This window comes from Anguilla anguilla, chromosome 6, assembly GCF_013347855.1.
Source record: "Anguilla anguilla isolate fAngAng1 chromosome 6, fAngAng1.pri, whole genome shotgun sequence".
Classification (NCBI taxonomy): Eukaryota; Metazoa; Chordata; class Actinopteri; order Anguilliformes; family Anguillidae; genus Anguilla; species Anguilla anguilla.
This window is the reverse complement of record NC_049206.1, coordinates 13,771,726-13,787,683: the sequence shown is the minus strand read 5'-3', so window position 1 is coordinate 13,787,683 and position 15,958 is coordinate 13,771,726. Positions and strand designations below refer to the sequence as shown.

Below are 15,958 nucleotides of genomic sequence, written 5' to 3'. Positions count from 1 at the left end.
AAGGTTTAATTTAGGAGTTTTTAGTAGCCTACTCGTTAGTGACCTACTGACTCACTTTGCTAGCCATTTCTGTAGTAACAATGTTCTACCACTAGAGGCTAGCAAAGTATCCTTAGCCAAAATGAACACCTGTTCCATTCTTGTAGGAAATCCTGTAGTTGAAGAATTATTAAATACTGGGTGCAACTGGTTTTGATAATATACTGCAGGTGGTTTCTGATTGTTTTTTATACTTTCCCCACCCCTTTCTTTCACATAGGAGCATCCAATCAGCAGTCATTGTTGCAACATCAACAATAAATTTGAGAGAGTTAAGACTAGCATGTGATCTCCAAAGCATTCTGTAAGTTGAGCTCATAGGGGTTGGTGGAAGACATTAAATGTGCAGCTCAACAGGTGGAATGTGGGCCCCCCATTGACCGGCAAGGGTTGCTAGTGTGTGGTGAGATGTTGTTATCCAAGCCCTCCCTTCCCTTGGCAATGCCAGAGCTCAGTGTGCGTTGTCCTCCAGGGTTGCTGGGCACTCTCTGCATTGACACAGTCCACATAAGGTAACAGACCATGGGGCCTATCCAAGCAATTTAACAGTCCTTCACAGGAGTCTGTGATTGCATTTTTCTAACAATCATTTCTTTTTCACCCTTCTCTTATTTGATCTACAATTACAAAAGGACTTGTTTTACAAAAGGACAATTACAACTCGGAATTGTTCTCTACGCATTAGGCTTATAAACAGAGTGCGGCAAGTTTATCATTACTTGGTAAATGGCGCCATCTGCTGGTTTTATGCTAGTACTAGTATTTTATGGTCAACGTTCTGGGTTGCCAGGTAAACGAGTCACTGACTTTACAGTGACTGTAACCTTGCGTTCCCACGACGACGCCCAGCGTACCCTTCGAACAGTGCTGCTCAGCTACTAATCATTTTTCCCAGTGGATGGATGCATATTTATTTGTAATATAGTGCTTAATTTATCCGCCTCCAAAACAACTAAGATCTCGTTTTATGTTCTAATTTCTACTCGTTATAAACACGCAAATGCACGTGTAAATAACAGCTTTTGGAGATGCTGGAAGGTGTATTTCTGTAACTTCGCTTTGCTGAGCTAATGTTGCTTCCGTCTGCTGCCATTCACAGAGGTAGCATGCAGCCCGTAGATGGTCTAATATTTTGTAATGGACGCACAGGGATGACATTTTTATCAACGTTATCATCTATGAGTTAACCAATAAGCAAATTTCACAAAAAACGGACCTATTTCTTTAATAAAATTAGCCTATATTTGTATTGTCAGACATCCATTTCACCAATCGATTCCCCAATAATCTTTTGTGATGCGATGGCACTTTAAACAGGGTGTTCTAAAATGGAAATAGCTACGACATTGAATGTCTAAACCCAAATGCTCTCCAAGGCGTGCACTCTTCAGTGTTTCATGAAAAAAAACAATGTTTCATAATTTCATACGAAGTCACACAGGGAGATCCATTTTCATGAAACCACTTAAATGTGAGCTTTACTAATTTAATTTGATAATATAATCACAAACATGACGTGGAATATCCTGAGTCGTTCTGAAATAGCACAGCAGTTACAAGTGTAAAAATGACACCTTACTGAGCAGATACAAAATCTGCTTAACATAAACATCACTGCTGTGCTGAGTAAACATGGCAGAATGTTCATGACTCCCTTCCTCCCCAGACTCTACAGCAGATCTCACTGTAGTTAGTAGCTTGTTCAATGAGCCTGCAGTCAGGCTAACATCAGTAACATGATTTGAGCTCCCGCAGGTCAGCATAACTAATAAGAAAAGGGAAGCACTTGAAGTCTGAACTAAAGAAGAAAAACCCAGGTCCAGTTCAACAGCAGAGTAGGGGGCTGCTTGGGTGACTCGTCCTGCAAAGGCGCTGTGCTGGTGCACTGATGGGCCCCAAATCCAGACTGTGCCAGTGGCAGCTTCGGCTATAATCTCGGGAGCCAGCCACGGCAGACAGTGTCTCGCTGCACACTAGCGAGCCTTCCGGGTGGTCCCAGACACCCGCAGGTCCACCTGTCACGCGGCACATGAAGTGTCATCCTCCGACTCGTGTCTGTGGGACTCTGACTCACAAACCGTGGTGTGATTAGTGACACGGCATGCTTCTGAAAAGCACATGCTTGTCTGCACTGTTGTTAGCAGCACATGAATATGGTGCTGTTAACGAGATGCACACACAATCAGCTATAGCTGTAGCTATCAATGACTTTTGCAGGTTTGAACATTGTCTGGACCAATAAGCATAGCTAGGAGGCATTCAATTTAGTGTGCATGCATCTCTTGTCTTCATCAGGCCTATACCTCATACCTCCAGTACCAGGACCAGAGACTGGACAGGACATCTTTCTCTCCACAGTGAATGAGTATTACTCATAGAATCACTTCTTCCAAAGCAAGGCCAGTACACGGTTATTGTGTGTGGACAGCACCACCTTGAGGATGAGAGGTTCAACAACGCTGCAGTTCTTCATATTGATCCAGTCGTCTGAAGGTGCGGTCGCTCTCAGAAATAGGGCACAGCACAGAGACAGCATCTATACAGGCTTTACTCCTAATGCATTTAAGTATAGGTGGAACAAATTCAATGTTCCCCCACATGCTGTTCAACTGACGGATGGAAATCACTTTTAAGCCATTACTGCCCAAACTGCCATTTCAGCTGCATTTCATTTCACTTGGGCATTTGGCACAAGCTCTTATCCAGATCGACTTAAATGGATTAAATATATTTATATGCCATCCACTTATACAAGCTGAACATTTACTGAAGCAATTCAAGTAGCTCGTTCAAGGGCGCAACAGCAGTGCTACATTTGAGCCACAAGTCCAGGTCCCTAACCATTATACAGAGTTTGATGTGGGCACAGGCATATTAACATACAGTCAATACACACTGACTTTGACTGATGCCAAAGCAGGAGCAGCCGTATAAGCAAATGAGGCTGGTTAGTTCCAGTTTGGCACCAATAAGTGAATGCATCACAATCTTAAATCTCTTAACCCTGAGTGAGCACAGGCCACACACATGACATCATCACCCTACAGTAGTGCAAGATTTTAAAAAAGGAAGCAGGGAACCAATGTAGGAGGGAATAATATATTTTTACATTTCAATTCTTCCTTTTAATTTTTTGTTCCTCACAGAAATAAAAACAAATTCAAGTTTAAGTAAATGGTCCTTTTTTCTGGCAAATTTTCATGATTTTACAATGACGCATGAACATGAAAAAACGGTTTTCAAACTACATTTGTGCACTTTTACTGATGACTGAAGTTACAGCACCAGAGACTCTGCAGTAAGGGAGAGAGTGGAGGGAGGGAGGAAGAGAGAGAGCTGATAAACGATGCAGTACTGGGGGGGGGGGGGGGCAGTGGTGCAGTTCAGTATAAAACCAGATCTACAATTACACAGAGAACAACAATGGTATAATGCCACAACGTACATTAATTTAAAAAAAATATTTATCTGGTCACATCATGACAACTGTGAAAATGACCAATGTCTCACTGATCAGAGGTATTTTAAAAAGGACAGGCTACGGCAGAGACAGAGACAGAGAGACAGAGAGAGACAGCAAATGACAACTCATTATTGAAACACCACAGGGGACGGAATAGCTATGTTAACAGAAGAGGTATGGCTCTCTATTTGGGGGTCGAGAGGAGGCGCTGCAAGCCACCAACAGCTTGCACCTCTCTCAGTGCAGGGGACCCTCTCCTCCCACAGGGACTCTCTCCAGGACCCTCCTCCACCTCCACCCTGACCACCACACAGCAGGAGGTCAAACTGCTCTCTGTGTGGGACATCATTAATATCTGCAGACAACTCGCAGCTCCCTATAACCGCTGAGCACAAATGTAAGGTGTCATGTTCATTCTCTCCACACACACACACACAAAGACGGAGAAAGACAGATAGACAGACACACACACACAGCAACTGAAGCCGCACAGCTAACAAAACAAATAAGCTCTCTGCAGTATCTACCTCCTACTGCCATTTAAACTGAGTATCTGTCAAGCTCAGAGACAGTCTAAAAAGTAAGTGCTCCTACATAACTACATAAGCGTCCAAGAAACTGTTTTCCACAAGTCAGCCATGCCCACTTGTTCCTGCCCATAAGTTCCTAAACAAAGGACAGTGTACATTGTGGGGCAGGGTCCTCCAAACCGCCAATCCCCAAAGGCTCTACACTCCCCACCCAACATAGCCTGCATTTTTACAAAGAAATATATTTCAGCATATATATGTAAACATATAGAGTATTGCCTAACTGTGACTTGAATTCTGTTAAATCCAACAGTGGTAAAACGAAGCCTGAGGGGTCCTGTCTTTGGCTGCTTGGATGGCCAGTTGGGCTGGGGGCAGGGTGATACTGCGGGGGGCTCTACCCTTCTTTGTCCAGGATTTTCTTCACATCAGCAAACACCTGGGGGACAGAGAAACGGCATGAGTGAGAGCAGAGGAGACACAGCTGTGAATATCTGCAACTGCCAGCAGGGGTCATTGTGCCTCCTAAACACGGAAATACACAGAAATACACTACCTCTGACTGTGACCTGCCCAACCCGTTCTATCGTTCGCTCTGATAGATCCCGCATTACATTTCTGTCACCGTTCAGTCTACCTTAACCATACCTTACACCGAGCCGGCAAGCGGAGGATGGGTCCCCCTCTATAGCCGGGTTCCTCTCAAGATTTCTTCCCACTGGGGAGTTTGTTTTTTTATCTCAATTGCTCACTTTTTGGGGCTTCAGGCCATGTTTTTTCCCAAATTTCTTTAGTATTTCCACTGAAAAGCATCTTTGTGACAGTGTCTCTAAAAAACACTATACAAATAAAATAGAATTGAAGTGTGTACATGAATGTTTGTGCGTGAACGTGTGTGTGGTGTGCGCGTGTGTGTATGTGTGTGTATGTGAGCGTATACCCTGTGTGTGGGTGTGTGTATGCGTGTGCATGTGAGCGTATACCCTGTGTGTGGGTGTGTGTATGCGTGTGCATGTGAGCGTATACCCTGTGTGTGGGTGTGTGTATGCATGTGTGCATGTGAGCGTACACCCTGTGTGTGGGTGTGTGTATGCGTGTGTATGTGAGCGTATACCCCGTGTGTATGTTTGTGAGCGTATACCCTGTGTGTGGGTGTGTGTTTGCGCGCACGCTCGTACAGGAGCGCGTCCCTGGCCGGCCACGTCAGCGCTCACCTCGTCCACGTCACGGGAGGCGTCCACGCTGCGCACCTTCCCCTGCTTCTCGTACAGCTCGATGATGGGCCGCGTCGACTGCAGGTACGTCTGGATCCTGCAGCAACACAGGGTCACGTTCAGGCTCACCGCACAGGGCCCCGGCAGGAAGCACAGACATGCCATTCGCTAGGCTTTAAGACAGCAGGCCGCACAATGCAGACAGAGGAGATGGTTGCCAGGTTGAGAGAGAGGGTTTACCGTTTCTCCAGACTCTCTCTGTTGTCGTCTGTGCGCCCACTGCTCTTCCCCCTCTCCAGACACCTGTCAATGCACACCTGCAGAAGAAAAGCACATCCACTGCTCAGCACACAGCAGTAAGTCTGATCATCCAAATCTTCAAGTAGTGTTACAAAAAATGGCCCGCTAAAATGGTTGTGTTTGATTGTGTGTTTTAAATCATAAAGGTCCTCTTCCACCTTTCACCTGAACTGCATGCACCACAAGATGTCCCCCAAGGGGATGATGGGAGGTGAAGTTCTGAGCACCACAAGCATAAGTATCCCTTCCCCCCTCTCAGTCTCTCACGACCGCTACCCAGAGCCTTGAATCACCTGGTTACTGCATTCGAAGAAGAGAATGAATCTGACGTCGGCCTTGCCGTCCATGACCTTGCTCCAACCCTGCAGGTTGTCCTGGTTACGGGGAAAGCCGTCAATCAGGAAACGGAACTTCTCCTTGTCCAGGTTCATGGTCTCCTCCATGGCCTGGATGTAGGGCACAACATAATAAATTATTATATATTTTAGTCAGTGTGATAAAATATTCACACTGCCTAATAATGCCACAATGGATACACACAAAGATGCCCTCCACTCCATACCTTCCTCAGTAGGCTGATAGTGATTTCCACCGGAACTATCTTGCCCTCCTTGATGTAGCTGTCAATGAGCTGTCCGACCTCTGACCCTTCCCGACTCCGTTCTGCTCGCAGCAGGTCGCCTGCCGACAAGTGTGTGTAGCTATAGCTCTGTGAGAGAGGGAGAGAGAGAGAGAGAGAGAGAGAGAGAGAGAGAAAGAGAGAGAGGGTATCTGTGACTACTTGACATGTTGGGCGTGGGAGGCTGTATTAGGGGAAGGCCCAAGCCATAGGCCCACAGTTGAAACTCATCCAAGAAAAACAATGGGCCTCATTCACGAAACGTGTACAATCACATTTGATCGTAAACTGTAAGATTTCGGCATTCATCTTTTTTTAATCTTATCTACATTTGTTCATAGCTGTTTCCTTATGCTAATCACATAAACAGGATTGCACATAAACTTTACAGTAAGCATTCGTTATTTCATACACCTGGGATAAGCACACATGTCATGAATCCCATATTGGTATTTCATAGGAACATTTTTAAGCACAAAAGTAAGAATATAAATCTTAGTTTCCTGAATAAGGCCCAATGTCTGCTTTAATATGCAGGTTAATATGTGCGAGCAGAGGCTATAGGTCATTCTACCAAATGGGAGCCTTTTGGACACAGTGCTGTCTGTTTTTCCACGTTTCAGTTCCCCATCTTTTTGAGATTGTCATATTGGCTCAGCTCCTGTGGATTTTGAGCAAGTCTGACTCCCACACCATGACAAACGTCAGCCCTGTTACCATTACTCACACAATTGTTTGACATGTTTGTGGAGGCCAAAAGGAACTGCCCAAGATCCAAAGCACCGCCCTCATCTATGAAATATGGCGGCGGGGGTGTTATGTTTCGGGCACGTATGGCTGATACAGGTACTGGCTCACTTTTCTTCATCGATGATGAAACTGCTGATTGCAGCAGAATTAATTCTTAAGCGTACAGAAGCATATTATCAGCTCAAGTTCAAGCAAATGCCTGCAAACTCATCGAATGTGCTTCATCCTACAGCAAGACAATGATCCCAAACATACTGTTACAGCAACAGAGGAGTTTTTCAAAGCCAGAAACTGGAGAATTCTTGACTGGCCCAGTCATTCAACCGATCTGAATACAACTGAACATGCATTTCATATGCTGAAGAGAAAAAATGAGGCCACTAGCTCCTGAAACAAGGAGGAGTTTAAGACTGCTGCAGTGTAGGCCTGGCAGAGTATCACCAGAGAAGATACTCAGTATCTGGTGATATGGGACAAAGTACTAAACGTGACTACTTTTATTTACATAACATTAATATTTCCCAAACATCATGGTGTCCTGAAATAGCAGGGCTATGTATAAAAAGTGCTGTCATTCCTACATGGTGAAACTAAACTTGAGAATGTGCACTGTAACCACATGTGAATTGTTTGATTAAAAATCTACAACTATGGAGTACAGAGCCAAATCAAGAAAAAAAAGAATACGTCATTATCCCAAACTTTATGGAGCTCACTGTATATAATCATTTATAACATTACTCTTGAATAAAGTCTTGGTAAAGATTTCACCAAATTCATAATGAATTATATCTGAGGGACATAAAAGGCACTGGTTGGGTAGAATGCCCCCTATATACTTTATACTGTATATATTTGAGGCTCAATTCTAGATAATGTCGAAAGGCAAATCTGTCATTAACAGCCAGTGCTGACTGGCATTTTGAATAATGTGCACACATTTGAGCTTGTGTGCACTAACATTTCCCTTCCTCTTACACCATCCTGTAAGTTCTGAAATTCGAGAGAGACAGACACACCCTCTTAATGCCTCATTTTGTCCTGGAACCTGAACAAATATGGATTACACACCCATACCAAGGCAGTCGCTTTGGTTACACCCAATGTACACGTACACTATCGTGGAGTGAAGTGGTAAATGTTCTTTAAAAGTAAGAAATTATACTCTCGCTTTACAACTCGTGGAAATGTATCCACTTTTAACTTGGCATTTCATTTAAAAACCTGGTAAAGAACAGAGCAGTGATTTCGCGTTTTCCTTGTTTTCACAGAAAACGTCGGGACACAATGAGTTGACACTGAGCTAACCAGCTAACGACCGGTCATGTTTGCCGAACGTTTCTATATCAAACCGGTAAACGGCCAGTTTCACGATTTAACGTTATCAAATTATCAAGCCAAATAAATAAAGTAAAATTCATTAACAAGCCTGGCCCTATTTACACATTAGGCTACTCTCTTTCCGTTTTACCTCCACGATTTTAGCGCACTGGGTTCCTTTCCCGGCACCAGGCCCACCCAACACAAATACAACCTGAGGCTTCATGGCGAGAGGTACTCGGTACACGGCCTTCGATACCTTCTTGGATAGAGTACTAAGTGCACGGAAAAGCATACAGTGGAATAAAAAAAAAAGTAAAACAATGTCTGGCAACTGTCCTCTACTTTCGGTCTGACTACATAGAAGGATGAATGACCGGTTACTGCGTGTCACTAAGGACGTATGCGTGACGTCACATCCGCTTTAACATTCTTGGCAAATAAGAGAAGATTTGTTTCATATAGAACCCGCCTAAGAGTGGGTGTGTCAAAACCAACCTAACAAAACTCCGCCCACTACGTCTCAACATGATTTGTTTGTGAAAAATAAATTGCCTGCAGTCATTCAAACCGTCTGTTCAAAATAACATAGCTTCATTTTCGTTTGTTTTTCCCCAAACTTCAGTACAGTTTAGAGTTTTATGGTCTCATATTAGTTCAATAAATAAGGGTCTCCTTTACTAGTGCAATGTAGGCCCTACACACTGCAACAGCTAGTTCATGTCAGGTAAAATCTTATTGGCTCTCACATTACCTCCGCAATAAAAATTGCAATAGTGCAATTTGTCAACTCCAGGAGTTTACTTCAAACTAAGTCTTATTACCGCTAAACAGTATGATATGTGAAAATACTCTAAATCCATTTTACTGGATTATATGGAGGTGACATAAGGGTTATGTACAATGTGCCAGATAGTCAATCCTGTATGAACTCGAGAAACAGCCTCATAATTTTTAGTTATCCATTCAAATTAAATTGAAACTAGAAACAAGTTAGAATAGATGTTTAAACTGTTCGTTGTCGATATTTAAAATAAATTATAATATCATTGCATTTCCTCGTAAGAGAGACGATCATATGCAATGACTTTATCGCGTGGTCTTATTTGTAAGATGAACTTCAGTTTTTTTTTTTTTTTTTTGTAGGTCTAAGCAGTTTCATTCAACTAAACCTGATTAATGATTTTGAACTTGATGTAGGCCAGTCAAGGGTTCTCAAGCTGTAAGAATTTCATTGTTTTTTTATAGGTAAATGTTTTATTATGTATTTTTATCTATTAATCATAATATCATTTGAAAATGTTTATTTTTGACGACAACGAGTATCATGCAATGATTTGCACGTTATTTGCAGACATATTTTTTGTCTTGGCAAGTGGATCTTCTAAGAAGTGCTGGTCATTTCAGGGGGATACACGACTGCATCATGCATTTTATATCATCCAACGCGCGCGCCCCCGCTCGCGCACTCTCAGCATCAGCACCAAGGCGAGACTGAACAGCGGCCGTCAACGAAGAAAAGAGCCTTTATATTATTGGCGACATTGTAGCTTTTCTTAAAAATATGAACCGTACCTTTTCGTCAGAGGGGGCAGGAATAAAATATCACTGATTACCCTCCTCCTATCTTCTTATTGTTCGTAGCGATTTGTTTTTTGGTGTTATTCTCGCAGCCTACATTGGCTACAGTGTGCAATAGGCTAGGTCTAGCGTGGATTCCGAAATGAGCAGCTCGCCGAGGATAGGGTAACACCGAAATGAATGACACTGCAGCCATCGATTGAGCTATGATTCTACCTGCAGAAAGGGTTTTACAATGAGCCGGGTTCTCGACGCACTGGCAGCGGGCATGATCCATTGTGTGATTTCTCGCCGCTCTGACCGGGCGAGTCCCTTCATCCGAGGGCGCAGCATCACAACACACACGAGCCACCCTGACAAAGACATGGACACGTCGCCTCTGATGCCCCCGTATCCTCTTCGCTATTGAAATGATAGCTCAGGGCAGAAAGACGAGGATCAAGGGGCGCAGACCGGCCGCCGGACGCGTGGATTCCAAGGGGAACCGTGCTGGACACATGCAGCGAGTTCAGTCCAAGGACACCAGTATTGCTTTTTCAGGGGAGAAGCTCGGAGGGCAGCGCCGCACACAGACGCAGGCATACCGGGAAGACCTGGGAAAGGGGGCCGGTGCTCCTTCCCCCAAACCTCCATCGTCATATATTGCCCCCTGTTTTACTGCTCTCGTGTGATCATAACATTGCCTTATATTGTGTTTGTGTACCAATGCAAATGTATGTTTCTTTCACACGTACAGCTTTTAGATCTTTATTTGATCTGTTTAATCCATTGACTTCAATTGGCTGTGTGTGGTTGTGGAACTGACGGGTGTTTCGATTTGGGTGGAATGGTGACCGTGTTAGGACTGCCCTCCCCCTGGTTGGTTTCACTGACGCTGACACTAACCGCAGTCATGGGCTGCATTCAAAGCATTGCTTGCAAATCGCGAGTCCAGCGGGAGAACATCGTGGTGTACGACGTCTTGGCCACAATTGACCAGTTCCCGACGGCAATTGAGGAGGACTCGCCCATTGTGCTGCGCTACAAGACTCCGTACTTCAAGGCCTCGGCCCGGGTGGTGATGCCGCCGATTCCCCGCAACGAGACATGGGTGGTAGGCTGGATTCAGGCTTGCACACAAATGGAGTTTTACAACACCTACGGTGACATTGGAATGTGAGTTTCCTTCTACCCTATACACGCACACGCACATCATTTCCCTGTTTCTCCATCAGCCACATCCGTCTTTTATTTACATGTGAGGTGCTGTAGGCTGGTACTATAATAATATTTGTATGAGAGGACTTGCTGTACTCTTGAGAAAAGCAATTACGCTTGATTGTCACAGTAAGTTACCTCTGGAAGTTGTGCATGTTCTGTAAGCAATAAGGTAGATATATGTAGATATATTAATCTAATGAGAGCGTAATGTTAACTGCAGATGCTGATTATGATTTTACATATATTAGAATATTACCAAAGACACAAGGAAATGGAATGTAATATGAAAGTGTGTCTTTGTGTGTGTATGTATGAATACACTGGACACCTGGAAACCTTGTTTTTTTGAGAGGTGACCAGCATATGTGAGGGGTGGGTCAATCAAGGCTGGGTTTGAAGAGTTCATAGAATATACATCAGACAGATGGAGCTGATCTGAAGAGACTGTCACTATCACATCCAGCCATCAGACACAGTTGCTTGATGAAAAATTCATTTACAGCTGACACAAAGGCTGTTCATCAGTGATAGGTGCAAGGAGGCCTGGCTGCTTGAGTTATGCTCAGTCTCTGTTCTTTCACTGAGGCAGACTGTGAGGGGCTTTGACTGGTCACCCTTAATGGGGAAAAATAAGCTCTGACCACTCTGTCCTGACACAGGTCAAGCTGGGAGTTACCAGAGCTACGTGAGGGTCGAGTGAAGGCCATCAGCGATTCTGACGGCGTCAGTTACCCCTGGTACGGCAACACAACGGAGACGGTGACCCTGCCAGGCCCCACCTCTAAGCCCTCGCGGTTCACCATCAGCATGAACGACAACTTCTACCCCAGCGTGACGTGGGCGGTGCCCGTCAGCGACAGCAACACGCCGCTCCTCACCCGCATCAAGAGGGACCAGAGCTTCACCACCTGGCTGGTGGCCCTCAACGTGGCCACCAAGGAGAAGATCCTGCTGCAGACCATCAAGTGGCGCATGCGGGTGGACATTGCCGTCGACCCCTCCATGCCGCTGGGCTCCCGGGCCTCGCTGACCGGCCGGCCGCAGCAGGAGCAGCCGCGCGTCCTGGCGCGCATGGAGCCCATACCCCCCAACGCTTTGGGCCGCCCCAACGCCAATGACGCGCAGGTGCTGATGTGGAGACCCAAGAGGGGAGCGCCGCTGGTGGTCATACCGCCTAAATAAGAGTCACAAGGGGCCCCCTGCAAAGGTGCGGGGACAGGAACTGCCCCAGACAGGAGGAAGCTTGCCTTACATGCACATCGTTCCAGAGACCTCCTTTCAGTCTGTGAGCGGGAGCAAAGGTTCATGGGAGGTGGGATAGGTAATGGGAATCTGCCTTAAATTTCCTCTGGGCTGAATGCAGAAAGGACTGCTCTTAAAGAGTGTTTTACTACTGGACAACCACTGGTCTTGCATCACTGGAGTAGCCGGATTACAATAGACCTGGAATAATAATAATCCGTAAATTTCATCTCTGCTGACACATCATTGGGTGAGCCAGAGAATACACTGATTTTGTCAAAAGCAAATTTGGAAAGCATTGCAGCATAATAGCTCAAAGTATGAGGTCTGGCTGCAGGGTGTAGAAACCTGTGGCTAGAGCTCTGACTATAGCCCCAATATCAGTCTGTGCACCCGGCTTCTGTAAAATATTATCAGTGAGTTCAGACCAGATCAGTAACCCCAAGAGCTTCATTACTTCAATCCAACTGATCCTGACACAAGATCCATCCAGACCTGACTGGTCAAGGACATAGGTTAGTTGGAGGCAAAAGGGAGATGACGCAACCTTCTTGCCCAGGTTCTTCAGGTAGACTCTTGGACACTCAGTAGGAATCTGTACGTCAGTAGGAGAAGCAAGGGACGTACAGGGTGATAATGACATGTAAAGTCTGAAGTAGTATTTCACCTTCCATTTGAGGTAAACTGAAGCAAAATATAAAAGTGCTGTATTTATGCATTCTCTGCACCATTAATCATGTAAACAAAACATTTGGACAGATAAGGAAGGTCAGTTGGTGGATCTGACTTTGGGTTCTCCTGGGTGGTAAAACATAATGCAGTTATTTCTATAGAATTCACAGAAGAATGCCTTGGAATTAGCAGGCATACATTTTTTATACTATTATTCAACAAACAAGGCATGCAACCAAGATACATTTTTTAAACCAATTCTACACATCTGGAGATTTCATTCTGTTATTCTTGGACCTTGAGACTGAGTGAGTAGAGTTTAATGTCATTCCTGAGTGATACAAGGATGCTAATTTTAACTATTAGTGTCTATTTTCAGTTGGCTTGAAGTACTAACCATTTAATTTCTATTTTAAATGCAGCTTTCTCTACCCTAATCAGGCTTGCTTGCCCTGATTCACATGACGTTGACCAGGTCTGAACAAAACAACATTTTAAAATGTAAAAATGGCTGGCCATTTAATGTGCCTACAACTAGACTAGCACTCAGTCTTCACCCTGCAGACAAAAATGTTTACAGAGAGCAGCTATACTGACAGCAAACACTGAGGTGAGGGTAGACAGAACACACAGGCAAAGTGGAGGAGACTGGTTGTGCCGATGGAGGAGGAGGAAAATGGATGTGTGGTAGTGACACAGGCAGGGCTGCTGGCTCAGGAATTCTAGCATGTCTGAGGAAGACAGGACAGTGGGAGAGGAGGAGGCACAGAACAGAGTCTCACTGACCCAAAAGGTCCTGGCTGTAAATGCCGGAGCTACATTGTCCTGACACGCAATCTTGTCCAACAATTCTGTCCAGAGACACATTCTCCCAGCTAGTCTCTACAAATTAACTTAGGCTCACTTTGGTAAAATTAGGTTAAACCCCCAAAACAGATCCCCAGCCCAAAAGTTTCAGGCTAGTTTACAGTATATGATTTTGAATGTCACATCAATTGACATGCTTGCTTTGGACAAGACTGCTTTTTCTTTTTAGAGATCTGCCTATCCTCTCTAAAGCTGCTAATTACCAAGGTAGAAATCACACAGGCCTTCTCAAAAGGAGTACCAGAACACTCCGATTGAGCTCTGCTCCCCTTCCTGATGTAGCCTCCTTTCTTTCCCTCCTTTCTTTACCTCTCATCATCCCGTCCTCTCCTCCCTCTCATGCCTTGCCCCTTCTCTCCGTCTCTCGACGAGTCAAGCCAAAGCTACCGTATGAACGCGGACATCACACAAACACGGGGAGATAGCAGCCATTAGCGCTCTGAAGCTTCCAGGGGTCGCAGGGACACGGTGATAAAAGGAGCACCTGCACCTTGGACGGCAGGCTTCACTTAGCGCACATCAGTCATCACACCGCTCACCACCCAGCTGTGCTCGTTACCTAACGAGAGGCGGTAGCACGCGGCGGCGCGGAGGGGCACGGGACCGAGGCGCTATGCCCAACCGGGCGGGAGAAGCTCGATGACACTTAGGACTGGCGCGGTGCTGGACTCGGCCGCGTCCACACAGTGACGGAAGGACACGGCGGCGCAAACAAACAAGCCTTTCCTTTGCTTTTTGCATGCAAACGGTTTTTGAGCATAAATCAGGTCAAATAAAATGTGTTTTGAATGTGAGCGCTGAGGTGTCGTCTCAACCCTGTCTAACCCCAGACGCGCCGCTTGCTGGGTAGCGCGTTCAGCTAAAGCACGGGTGCTCAGCGCAGTTCTTGTCCTGCAGCCCCGAATCCGCAGCGGTGCCCATCCAGAGAGGGAGGCCTGTGAGGCAGAGCAGCTCCCCGGCTCATTGTCCTGCCCTGATGAATCGGGCGCCTGCAGCCTGGATCAGTTTTCAGCACCTGAAACAGTCCTTCGAGACACGTCTGTGCAAAGTGTGAACAGAAACAGCTGGTGACGTCACACGCTTCAGCGGAGGGCACACTTAACTACTTAACTACACTCTTCCACATTGGCTGTGGAGATGAGCATGGCTGTTTTTGACTGGCCACTCCAAATTGGGGAGGGAGCATAATAAACATCTAGAAATTAAGTATTCCAATCAGTGCTCTGCTTGTTTACCTTCAACTTCATTGCGACAGGAGTGAAAGATAGGTACCTTTCTGTCAGACTGCCATATCCGAGCTGCCTTAAATGTGAACGGGGTCCACCCACCACCTATTCAGCACCTCCTGTAGTTACCTTTCACACGCTTTCAAACAAATACACTTTCCCCACAACTGCCACTAGAGGACTCTGTAACTTTTCGAAAGAAATAGACTGCAAACCAAAAGAAAGAATGACTTTAAAAGTTTATTATCCTAGTACGCCTTCACTCCGCACAGTTCTTCAGAGCACATTCATAGTTTTGAAAATCACTTTTGCTGGACTTCCAAAAATAAATTTGAAAATAATGGCTTTTAACACTTCAGCAGGGAGACGTTTTTGCGCAGGCCTAGTTTCCTGTCCCAGAATTCCCTGCTGTGTTCCGGCCTGCTATGCGGGCCACAGCGAGGCTCATGGTCAGTGCGGGCCCTGAGATGCCCCGGGTCCTTGAGTGGGCGCTGGGCGGGGGGAACTTTCCCCCTGGGGAGAGTTTAGAAGCAGCGTAGGAGGAGGTCCCGTACCCGCCGAGCGCTAGGGGAGCAGGGGGGCGCAGCCCAGCTCGGTCCGGCCCCGCCCCGCCCCGCCCCGCTCCCTGTGGTTCTGTTCCGGGTAACCCGACTGCTCGTGTGCGTCACGCTCCGGCGAGGCGCGCTCTTCGTCGCTCCTCTCCTCCCGGGTCGTGCCTCCTCCTCTTCCTCCTCCCGCTCCCCCGTTCGCGCTCTTCCTCCGGCGGCGGCGGCGGCCGCCTGCGGCTAGGCCCGGCTGGGGTTGGAGGAGGGCTTGGGCTCGTAGCCGTAGAGAAAGGTGGCGATGATGACCAGCACCGCGCCCACGAAGAAAACACTGGGAGAGATGAGCAGAGGCATGTTTCATAAGGGAGCGGACAGAGCGACTCAGACAAA

General features: G+C 46.1%; 3 protein-coding genes across 8 annotated transcripts in view; 1 reads left to right on the top strand and 2 right to left on the bottom strand.

Moving 5' to 3' along the window:
* Window positions 1-3,124: 3,124 nt before the first annotated feature.
* cmpk (cytidylate kinase) lies at window positions 3,125-8,637 on the bottom strand. The gene is made up of 6 exons (XM_035422148.1): window positions 8,387-8,637; window positions 6,109-6,255; window positions 5,840-5,992; window positions 5,487-5,563; window positions 5,247-5,343; window positions 3,125-4,471 (listed from the first exon to the last, which is right to left on the bottom strand). Exons 1-6 carry the CDS (start codon window positions 8,528-8,530, stop codon window positions 4,430-4,432), a joined length of 660 nt encoding a protein of 219 aa, XP_035278039.1. The 5' UTR covers window positions 8,531-8,637; the 3' UTR covers window positions 3,125-4,429.
* Window positions 8,638-9,684: 1,047 nt separating this feature from the next.
* Window positions 9,685-14,591, top strand: LOC118229793 (protein FAM78B). Of its 2 annotated transcripts, XM_035422147.1 has the most exons (3): window positions 9,685-10,971; window positions 11,676-12,210; window positions 12,241-14,591. In XM_035422147.1, the coding sequence occupies exons 1-2, from the start codon at window positions 10,643-10,645 to the stop codon at window positions 12,196-12,198; spliced, it is 852 nt and encodes a 283-aa protein (XP_035278038.1). In that variant the 5' UTR covers window positions 9,685-10,642; the 3' UTR covers window positions 12,199-12,210; window positions 12,241-14,591. The 2 variants fall into 2 exon arrangements, with proteins under 2 accessions (XP_035278038.1, XP_035278037.1); XM_035422146.1 differs by having other exon boundaries at window positions 9,686-10,971; window positions 11,676-14,591.
* Window positions 14,592-15,244: 653 nt separating this feature from the next.
* The window catches only part of LOC118229792 (UDP-N-acetylglucosamine transporter-like), a 13,503-nt gene continuing 12,789 nt past the window's right edge, over window positions 15,245-15,958 (bottom strand). For all 5 annotated transcript variants that reach the window (XM_035422142.1, XM_035422144.1, XM_035422141.1 and 2 more), the window contains exon 8: window positions 15,245-15,899. In XM_035422142.1, the coding sequence (XP_035278033.1) occupies window positions 15,809-15,899 (91 nt within the window). In that variant the 3' untranslated portion in view covers window positions 15,245-15,808. The remainder of the gene's footprint in view (window positions 15,900-15,958) is intronic.

Excerpts from the sequence above, each read along its gene's own strand:
- cmpk (XM_035422148.1), bottom strand. The coding sequence starts at position 8,530 with ATGCTTTTCCGTGCACTTAGTACTCTATCCAAGAAGGTATCGAAGGCC. Across the intron at positions 5,564-5,839 it reads TCTTCGAATGCAGTAACCAG|GTGTGCATTGACAGGTGTCT; the intron begins GTGATTCAAGGC and ends TTTCTTCTGCAG. Across the intron at positions 5,344-5,486 it reads AGAGAGAGTCTGGAGAAACG|GATCCAGACGTACCTGCAGT; the intron begins GTAAACCCTCTC and ends GTGTTGCTGCAG.
- LOC118229793 (XM_035422147.1), top strand. The coding sequence starts at position 10,643 with ATGGTGACCGTGTTAGGACTGCCCTCCCCCTGGTTGGTTTCACTGACG. Across the intron at positions 10,972-11,675 it reads ACCTACGGTGACATTGGAAT|GTCAAGCTGGGAGTTACCAG; the intron begins GTGAGTTTCCTT and ends GTCCTGACACAG.